General features: G+C 51.2%; 3 protein-coding genes across 3 annotated transcripts; 2 read left to right on the forward strand and 1 right to left on the reverse strand.

The window, feature by feature from the left end:
* Positions 1–194: 194 nt before the first annotated feature.
* Positions 195–1898, forward strand: ALTATR162_LOCUS1082 (uncharacterized protein; the record flags this gene model as incomplete). The annotated part of the gene is made up of 1 exon (XM_043308677.1): positions 195–1898. One exon carries the CDS (start codon positions 195–197, stop codon positions 1896–1898), a length of 1704 nt encoding a protein of 567 aa, XP_043164612.1.
* A 2316-nt stretch (positions 1899–4214) lies between these two features.
* Positions 4215–4601, forward strand: ALTATR162_LOCUS1083 (uncharacterized protein; the record flags this gene model as incomplete). Its single annotated transcript, XM_043308678.1, has 1 exon — positions 4215–4601. One exon carries the CDS (start codon positions 4215–4217, stop codon positions 4599–4601), a length of 387 nt encoding a protein of 128 aa, XP_043164613.1.
* A 1571-nt stretch (positions 4602–6172) lies between these two features.
* ALTATR162_LOCUS1084 (uncharacterized protein) lies at positions 6173–7520 on the reverse strand (the record flags this gene model as incomplete). The annotated part of the gene is made up of 2 exons (XM_043308679.1): positions 6173–6969; positions 7028–7520. The coding sequence occupies 2 exons, from the start codon at positions 7518–7520 to the stop codon at positions 6173–6175; spliced, it is 1290 nt and encodes a 429-aa protein (XP_043164614.1).
* Between the last annotated feature and the right edge of the window lie 2657 nt (positions 7521–10177).

The following is a 10177-nucleotide window of genomic DNA, read 5'->3' on the forward strand; positions in this document are numbered from 1 at the left end:
CTGCCAGCACAACTAAACCCCAGGCTGGTTGCTCCACTTCATTTCTACGAACCGCAGACTCGCATCATTGCGTGCAGCGCCGACAGCCAAACGGCTCCCCAACCTCAGCTCAACGACGCAGCGCGCCTGTATAGGCAAACGTAAGCATGGCTTCAGCGGATGAATCTAATTCGCGGCCCAAGAGGCCAACCGCAATGACCAGACAGTCATCGTCGCAGTCGCACATCTCGCAGTCGCCGTCTGAGGGCCCTCATCGCTCAGCTCATCACAAGAGCCAGCGCCATCATGTTGTCGGCCAACGCGTGCAGAGGAATACGTCTTTCGGCAAGAATCTCAACAAGATGAACAAAGCCGAGAAGCAGGCGCTACAGGGCGCAGAAAACACGGGGCGACACCACCGTCGCTCTCAGTCGGGCAGTTCGGTTTCGGCGCCCAGCAGCCCGCACGCGCGTCCAGGTTTCAAACGTCATGCGTCATCTGGTGCCATTGTGAGAGCAAACAATCAGCAAGCGAACTTGCGCAGAAACCACTCTAGTGGACATTTGCCGCCGCGGCAAGGGCATGCGAAACACGCGCCGAAGTCCTCAAAGAACGAAAGCGCTGCTTCCAAGCGTGCGCTCGCAACTCCCACTCGATCTCGGCAAAGTTCGCCGGAGCCGCACGCTGCGGTTCACTTTGATATGCCCAACGACGATGAGGAGGAAGGCGGGTGGACCGAAGAGAGCGCATCGCAGTCACCTACTACTACCCGGTCGAACACACGCTCCAACTCGGTCATACTCGAAGCACAACATAGAGCGGCGGAGATCAACATGGAGAAGAATAGAGGAGAGCCAACACAGCAGGCAGGCACAACTCGAGAGGCGCCCAGCCAGGCGGCTCAGACGCTTACCGATCGCACGCGCAGCAACACGCAAACGAATGGCGGGAGTTCTTACCAACATTCCCGCCCTCCAGATGCCGACATGATCACTTCGCGACTATTACAGCGTAGCTCCTCGCATCACCTTCCTCCTCAGACATCGTCAGTCGCCGCGACCGTCGTATCATCCTCCGACCGTCACAACCTGCTCAGTCATACAGCTGGATCCGTTGGGTCTACGCTGGTAGACACACCGGGACATAATCTGGTATCACGCTTCATGGACGGAGACGGTTCCGCTGGGACACCTCACGATGGTGCATACATGGCCGGGCATGGCCTCAAGGACGATACCGAGGGAGGTGAACTTGACAAGAGCAAGCGCAACAAGTCGATGCCAAACTTCAACGGCGGCGCAGACACGCCATTAAAGACACCTCAGCGCTCTGGCACAACCACACCCACTAATCTGCCCCCCTCACGGACACAGCAGAAACTCATGCTCCAACGTGCGTCGTCCAACATTGAGCCGCAGAAGCTCGTTCCCGTAACGCTGCCCCGCACGGGCGGTCCCACATACCTTCAGTCCAGCATCCACTACAACGGCAATGGCGAGGGACGCCTCGATCCCCGTCTGCAGCAGCAGTTCAACCACGTCGCGGTCGAGTACAACGTAGTGCGAAGATACCGCAACCCTATCGCAGACGCACTTGCACGAATTTACCAAACTCCTGGCATGTCGCGAAAAACGCGCATACCCAAGTCATCGCACGGCGCAAACGGCCTCACAACAAGCGCCAGCAGCCTAAGCACAAGTTTCAATGAAAGCGGCGTTGAAACAGATGGGGCAAGCTCGCGGAGATCGCGAGTCAGTTTCGAAAACAACGATGCAGGGCGCGGCAGGACTAGTCGCGACGAGAATGACTTTGAAGGCGGAGGACACAGTTTTGAGAGCGACCAAGCGCGTAGCCGAAACGAAGCTGAGGAGATCTGTCGTCGCTTGTGGGAGAGCGCTGAAGTGGTCGAAGCCGATTGAAAGAAGACTGAAGTCTGTTTGTTTGGCGACGCGCTGATCAAACATTCACGACTCGAGGCCGTTTGCAACTATTGTGTGAAGACATTACCAAGACCTTCTTGCTCCTAGGTACGTGCGTTCGCTTGCTTCCCTTCTCCCTGGATTTTGCCGTAGTCTTTTCGGGGGGGGATGGAATGAGAGTCTTTGTTCTATCGTGGAATGCCTCAGTACGCACGGAGTTGACATGTGCGCAAAAGGGCTATGATCTAGTCGTTGCTGAAAAGAGCTTGGTTTCATGGCTAGCACGCACACGACCAAATGTTCAAGTGCCGGCAACGAAGCCAAGGAGAACTTGTGGTGGTTGCTGCGTTTGCATTTCCGTGCTCTAAACTAACTTTTCGCGTGGCAGTGGTACAGAGTCGTGGTTCCCTCTCGGTCTTGACCGTTCTTGCGACTGGGGCCGTCAAGAACATTTGGCACGGCATAACACGACGATTGGTCTGGCAGAAAGCGAGTGCGAAAGATGAATTACTTGTCCAATTTGCGCGCGCGTCTTTGCTCGAATTTTTAATATGCGTGTCACGTCGAATTGCGCGCACAAAGAGCTCCAAGGTCGAAGGCAAGCCATGGTCTGGCTTGGCTTGTCATCGGGGAGCGGCTTGTCATTTGAGAGAGCGGAAGTTAGGACCTGGATTTGCAATGGCGTCGTTGCCAATGGCTACAATGCCAATGGTCGCGACAGTGCAAAGGCAGGAAATGAGCATTTGGAAGCTGTACTAATAGCAGGGGTGGTGCGGCCTATACAGCCAATCAGAGCGATACTCGCTTGGCTAGGTCCCTTAATTGTAATTTCAGATTCTTTTTCTCGAGTCGAGGCTATGACTTATTCCTGTGTGTCAAATTCTCACGATGCTACGGCTGGTTGGATGCGAATATGGGCGAAAGTCTTTGCGATTTGTTGTTCCTGCAGGATGCCATGCCTGGGCAACCATACACTCGCGTGCTACTACTGCGCAAAGATTTGTAGTCACAACATAAGCTGCATTGTTGATGCAAACTCTTTGCAAGAAATTCTCTTTGGCGAGTTCCACACCACCATCGGGACATTCCTTCGTTGTGACTGTCTGCATCCAGAGCGCCAAGGTTGCTGGCTGCCTTGTCTTGCCGCCGACCACGTTGTCGACCTTTCAACCATAGTGAACAGCTATTTTAGATGGGGCTGAGACAGCACAAGGCGCTCGTTGGCTAATCTTGTCATGTCAGACGGGATGGACTGTACACTTGTCGCAGTGGGTAGCGTGCCACGATTGCTGTCAAACCAGTGCCTGGAGCGAAGAGCCTAAGTGCGGTGTACATAGTACAGCATCTGTCGTGCTGGCTCCAGTCACGTTTCCGCCTTGAGGCAAGAGCTGAAGGCCGACGGCACGATTCGCTGCACTTGTTTCAGCGTCTGTGCGGCGCGACACCACACTCAGGCTGGTGTATTGTGGAACGCATGGGGTGTGAGGGTGCTCTGGGGTGAAGCCCGTGAGGACAAGGTTGAAACTTGGTACTCGAGCGCTGGGGCTTTGGGGGGTTGACCTTGTGTATTCGCGAATACGATGACAGCATCGTCATCCAGGTTGCCCTAGCGATTGCAGAGAACAGTGAGGTCACTACCCGTCAGTCACGAGGGTGCAGGTGGGAAGGTGCAAGCACGTTTACTAAAGTGGATACCTCGGTAGTCAGTCACAACTCAGGCAGGCACGGGACTGTCACGACTGGGTTGCTTGCAGAGATTTGCCGTCGTGCCAAGCCAGCACGTCCCCACCCCAACAGCTAGATCGGCAGCTTCCTTGTCCAGGCACACCCGCTAGCGTGGCCGAACCTGCCTTAGTGCTTAAAGGGGACCGAAATTACGCTTTTCTCAGGGAAATTGCGCAGGCGGCAAGGATTCAAGACACGATACAACCCCCGGGGGCGGTCCCCACTCGCCGTTGTTTCCCTTCACCCTCACAACGTACGATCCAGAAACTCTCTCGAGATATATCTCACTCTCTCTCTTTTAAAGCTTCTTGCTTCCACACTCATTACCACCACTATCTTTGACATCACTCTCTCTTGGTCTCAGACTATCCCACACTGCTCTCGCATATCATCTCCAACAAAAACAAACGACTTTGTCTCACACCTTGCGCAACTTGTCGCATAACCTGTCGCATACACACTTGCAACCACCATCATCTTCCGATTCGAAATCGAAGCTTTTGCGCATTCCTCGTCGCATAACCACTACCGACACCCTCCTTCACCACCAACCAACAAACTCCACCAACAACCACCAATACCACCACCAAAATGCGTTCCTTCACCCAGATCTTCAGCGCCATCTTCGCGCTCTTCTGCGCCGTTGCTTTCGCTCAAGAAGGCCAGTACGACGCCACTGTCTACATCACCTCAACCGTCTACCGCGTCAACACCGTCACCATGTCCAGCTCTGCCGCCCCTGCTGGTTACACCCCCGCCAACAGCACCAGCACCATCTCTGCCACCCACCCTACCATCATCCCCAGCTACAACGCTGGTAACGCTACTTCCGGTGTTGTTCTGCCTACCGCTTCTGCTCCCACTGTTGGTGCACCAGCTTCCAGCAAGCCTGCTGAGTTCGAGGGTGCTGCCGCAAGTGTCAAGGTTAACGCCATGGTTGTTGCGCTCGCTGCTGGTGTTGGCTACCTCGTCTTGTAAGAGATTGGGAACTGCTTTCCCCTGCATCATCGACTGGTGCGCTGTCTTTGATTCAAACGAGCGCTCGCGCTCAAAGCCTTTCTTCATGTCCTTTGCTTGTAACCCATATCACGAGGATGTATGTCCGTTTACGTCTTGTTCTTGCGCTTTTCGCATCATATCCCCCCTTTTTTGAACCCCTTGGACTTGTCCTCGGGTCTCGTTCTACATTCTATCTGCTCCCAACTTGGGAACTCCTAAACCCCGTTTGTTACCCCCTCACACTCCTTTGTAATCACACTTTCTCTTGTCTGCGACGATTGACGAACTGTGGAGATCACACTATACTTGGGTAATACTTGAGCTTTGGGATTTCCTATACTTACTATCCTTTCTGCAATACCCCCCTGTTTTGGTCACTACTGTTTTTTTGGTTCGGTAGTCGACTCTTTTATACCCCCTTTAGGCGCTTCAGCGAATGCGAAAAGCGATTCATTGTGCAACTCGAGGCCTGGTTCCAAGATGCCTGTGGCATGCGCCCTCTTGCCATGATTGCTTACTCTTCTGCACTTGCGATCGGCCTACTTCTCTGGTGGAGCTGGAGTTTGGAGATACCCCAATACCATTTTGTGTGTTTTGCGACATTTGCGTTGAAACATGTGTTGGAGAAAAATATACATATACAGCAAGAGATGAACAACCAATTACTCGTTCTATCAACTTTAAATTCCTAAGCGAATGTTGTGATGTTGCTTTTTGATTCAATGAACGAGTACCTAGCATGAATCGTGAAGATCTGCGGCTTCAATACTGCTGCATTCACCGCCCATTTCCGTCGCAATCATCCACCTACCCGCTCACTGACTCCCATACGAGCTCCGACCATCCAACCCGGCAATTCTTGCCGGTCGTCTCCACAACGCTGTCTAGATCTCCGTGCACCTCATTGCCTTTTTATCGTTTTCGGTCGCTGCCGTGATGACGATCGACATGTTCGGCTGTTCTCTTCGACCACCGCGAACTATGCGGCAAACATTGCGCCTTGACGTGCCTAGTCAAGTGACGTGCATATTGGCCGGTCATCACTCGGTGTTTCTGGATACTGTTCTAGTCAGTGGAGTGGTTCAAGTTACCGAGATGAATTTCCATGACTCTGGTGGACTAAAGAATTGGTAGAGTTTAGCTAGGTGGACGGACAGTTTGGAAAGGAGTTGCAGCGTTTATATGAAGAATAGGTAGGGAGAGGTAGTGTGGATCATGAAGTGAGGTCTCAATTCTGAGCCTCGAGTGATGTATAACTGAGAAGGAATATGTTTGAGTGCACTTTCCTATTTCCCTGCTTTTATTGATAAAACAGTAGTTTGGCTCTACATACGACATCACTCGGCTTTTACACAAATCTTGTTTGGTACTCTTTTTAGACGTCGTCCCACGGTATTCAGACAGGCTGCAAGTAGACGCAATTACTGTGTATTTCACATGACGAACTATCGTCTTCTCTTTTACACAACACGAAGCGGGTAATTCATCAAAGCCTTGTATGGTCTTCTTATTGCGACCCAAAATATTTCCTTTCCCACTATTACTACTGCTCAACTATAACTCCCGCCTACAGGTCCCTCCAACCCGAAACAGTTTGCAAAATAAGTCACCGTCGCCGCCCAATCCGTGAACAAGCCCTTGATGCCCACCTCCCTAACAAGCACATCAAGTACCTCATAGAGTTGTCCATCATGCGTTATGACATCCGCGATAGTGGAGAAATAGTACTCCTCGTCTTTCTTTACATTAGCCAATGGTCCTGATCGTTCAAACGTCCACGCAATGATATCCATGCCATTCGCTTTGATTGCTTTCGAGTATTCAGACTCCACAATAGTCTTGTTGTCGGTGCCGCCAATGGATAGGAGCATGGTTAGGGCTGGCGCGATGATGTTTACACCTGCGGCTCGCGCAACAGTTAGGTTGGCCATACCTGCTGCGAGATCAGTGGGTGTGTCGAATTCTTGCAGATAAGCGGCCTGGCGGCCGAAGTCGTGGTCGTTTTGTAGCCAGTATACGATGTCATCATAGAGAAAAGACTGTGGCCACACGCGGGAGGCGTCAATGCCCTTGTTTCGGAAAGCGGAAATCATGTCGCTGGCGTATTGCTGCTGTGTGTAGTTTCCTTGGAAGGGCATGGGGACAGCGGCGGGTGGTGTTTTTAGCTCGGGAGTGAAGTTACGGTAGCCGGGGTAGGAGTCTACGAGGTCGATGTATTGGTCGAGGGTTAGTACTTCGCCGCATGTGTCGTAGAGTTCTGTGCGCCAGAGGGGTGTGCCGGCTTGGAAGTCCTGTGGATTCGTGGCGGAGGCATTTATGCCATCTTGCTTACTGCAGAGGGTGCTGACTGTGAGTTCGTCAGTCAGAAATGTTATATGGATGTTTGGGGTAGGAGTGGAACATACACTCGTCGATTGTGATGTCTGATGTACAACATAGTGCATTCGCATCACTTGTCGCATTCGCTGGTGTGAACGGCGTCGTACATTTCGCTGCCAACTCCGGCTTGAGCAGAATATCTGTTGTCCTGTGTAGATCACACAGATCGTGCCTACACACCAGTCCCCTGTCGCTCGTGAAAGCTACATCGCATTCCAAAATACCAGCGCCCATACGCGCCCCGGCATCTTCTGAGCGTATCGTTTCTTCCGGAAACTGTAGTGTTCCTCCACCGCGGTGTCCAATTGAAAATCCAGAGATGGAAACTGGTGTGTTTTCACATGACTGCAATTTCCGTTTCAACGGGCTGTCGGTCATGTTGTTGATGATGTAGTATGGTCGAGGACCGACGGAAACCAGGTAATCCGTAGCATTTTCGAGAGAGGTGTGGTGATGCTTGCTCACGGTGGGATAACCCAGTGCTGTAGCAGCGAGACCTAATGCCAGAAGTGCAGCCATGTTGGTTGAGATAGATATACCCTTTGAACGAGAGGAATTTAAATGAGAAAGACCTTAGATACCGACACACTACATCGCAACTACATCCAAGAAATTCCATCTTTTATACCCAGCCCTGTCAAGGTAAGCTAAGCATCCTTCACCTACGTCAACGAAGCGACCTAGTGGTAAGCTGCAGGAACAAAGCATACTAGCCAAGCAATAATCCCATGTGCGCGGCATAGAACGGGGTACTTTTGTCGCCAAAGCTTGCAGAAGCTTGCGCGAGCTTACGCAGCGACCGCGGCTTGGTGTCGAAGGCTTGACCCGTTCCCTCATAATCCCTCTGACATTGTCGTCATGGCGGAAGATAAGATACACGTGGGCGTGATAGGCGGATGCCGTTCGGTATCGGTACGTCGGAGGGATTGCGCCAATTGATTAGCGCACGTGGGGCGCATGCATGCAGTCGGGTTAAAAATCCCCGCATATCTATCCCGCGAACAACGTAAGTGATGTAAAGGCATTTTGTGTCGGCATCCGTGATCTTGTCTTCTTGCTACAAGTCATAAGCAAGGCACGTTTCGGCGACTTTCACTTGCCGGTTCGCTGTCTTCACCCACGAACATCACAATAGATGATGCACTTTAGGTTGGCGTTGCACTGCGCGCATGTAAGAGCAAAACTATTTCTACTCAGCCTTCGCCTTGTCTTAACATCTAGTATCGTCTGATAATACCTCTGACCATCTGACTCGCCATTAGGTATGCGTAAGCGTACACTAGAATCTCTCGGCGTCTTGATTTGGCGTACTCTCCACCAACTCGTCGGTTCCAGAGTTGGATTGCAGCATTGGTACAGGTGGTCTGGAGTCCGGGAACCATCCGCAGTACTCTGGGAGGCACTGCCCTCTCTTGAACCGTCCGATGTAGCCGTTTCCCCAGAACATTGGGAAGACTTTTGTTGAGAGGCAGTAGCAACGGTTCGCTGTTTGACAGGCCGAAGAATTGGAGATCGCAGTATTGGAGGTGATGGGGCCTCGCGAGGCATATCTTTAGCATCTTGTATGATGCTTTCGAGGATCTCGACATTGCTTCCTCCTTCTATCATAGACTTCTTATGCGGTTTTGGCGGCGGAACAACAGTGCGTCCGATCCCCTTCGCATGCCATGGTGGTGGTTTGCCACCAAAGTTGCTCTCACTTGCTGTAGGAGAGTTGTAAGGCTTCGATGGCGGGACGACAGTCTTTTTGATTCCCTTTCCTTCGCATGGTGGCAGGCTTTTCCCGACAAAGTTGAATTGACGCGTTGCGATCTTTGTACCCTTATTGGTAATGTTACCTCGGGGTATGTTGGCTCGCGCGACGACTGAGTACAAGGGCTTTTCTATGATTTTTTTCCGGTTTATGGTACCTCGCAGATGGGATGTTGCGTTCTTATCGTTCTTCTCCACGATGCCGTTGATGTTTGTGTATTGTGGTTGAACATGCTGTTCACCACCTTCTGCTTCATTATCACACGTCTGTCTCACATTACACTTTACCACCAGACGCTTCTATACGCCCCCGTGGAGAGATCACCGGACATGACTTGCATCTACATATACTCCTCTATACACTCCCTCTACCCACCCATCTCTATACCCCTACCTCCTTTCATCCCTCCATTCATTTGGACCCTCCTATGTTACTTTTCCGAAGGCGAATTCTGTACGCGAGATCGGCACTGCGTCTTGCTATGTGTGCAGATGGAAAACGAAGATGCCGAAGAAGACGACTCTTCTTCCTCGGCTATCCGCGCAAACTCCTCAGCATCAGATAGTCCACTGGCAACACTGAGAAGTGGCATGTCCTTTTCGTCTGGATTTCGTGGTCAGGACGACGGTCACGACTTTGATGTTGACGAAAATCCATCGCGCATTTAAGGGATTTGTCATGGGGTTGGACTTCGCCAGCGAGAGTTTTCGGTCGCGTCGGAGTTGTGATTGTGGTATTTGTGGTGGATATGATTACATTTATTAGGTGCGGTTTATAGTACCTGACCTAATAATCTTCCAAGGATCTTCAAGACGCTGGTGGGACGTTCTGCGTGGCTTCATTCTGGTGCCAGAAAGAAATCAGCAGTCGAAGAAAATGACTAGTCCCCCAGTTCAAAATAGTATAATCGATTCTTCCACCTACTCCTACTCCTCCACCATCCGCCGTTGTTTCTAATGTCTAACAATAGAGAAGTTTAGTGTTGGGTATATACAACTGCAAGCACAATGACCTCCCAAGTGTAATTGCCAACGAAGGCTTCTGTAGACTCTACATAGGAAACAGACAATCTCAGTATAACGCAAGTAAAAAAGAAAGAGCTATTAAGTAATGGTATATGAAAGATTGTGTAGGGATTTCCAAGGTTGATAAGAAAACTGGGTATCAAGCTGCAAGGCTGGGTATATGGGTATAGCGAAAAGCCGAGCTGAGTATGAGAAAGATAGAAAGATAGAAAGAATGAAAAAGAGACGAGAGTGTTGAACAAACGAAATAACGAGATGTGTGAAAACCGCTGTAGAGTAGGACAGTCCGTGTATCGCGTTCCGTGTATCACGTTACGCCTTGCCCGAAGAGTCCTTTCCGTCCATTATTGACAATCTTGCTGTTGTGCTGTACAGCATCAGATGATGTAGAATGTCGA

Source organism: Alternaria atra (genome assembly GCF_907166805.1).
Source record: "Alternaria atra isolate CS162 genome assembly, contig: 21, whole genome shotgun sequence".
Lineage (NCBI taxonomy): Eukaryota > Fungi > Ascomycota > Dothideomycetes > Pleosporales > Pleosporaceae > Alternaria > Alternaria atra.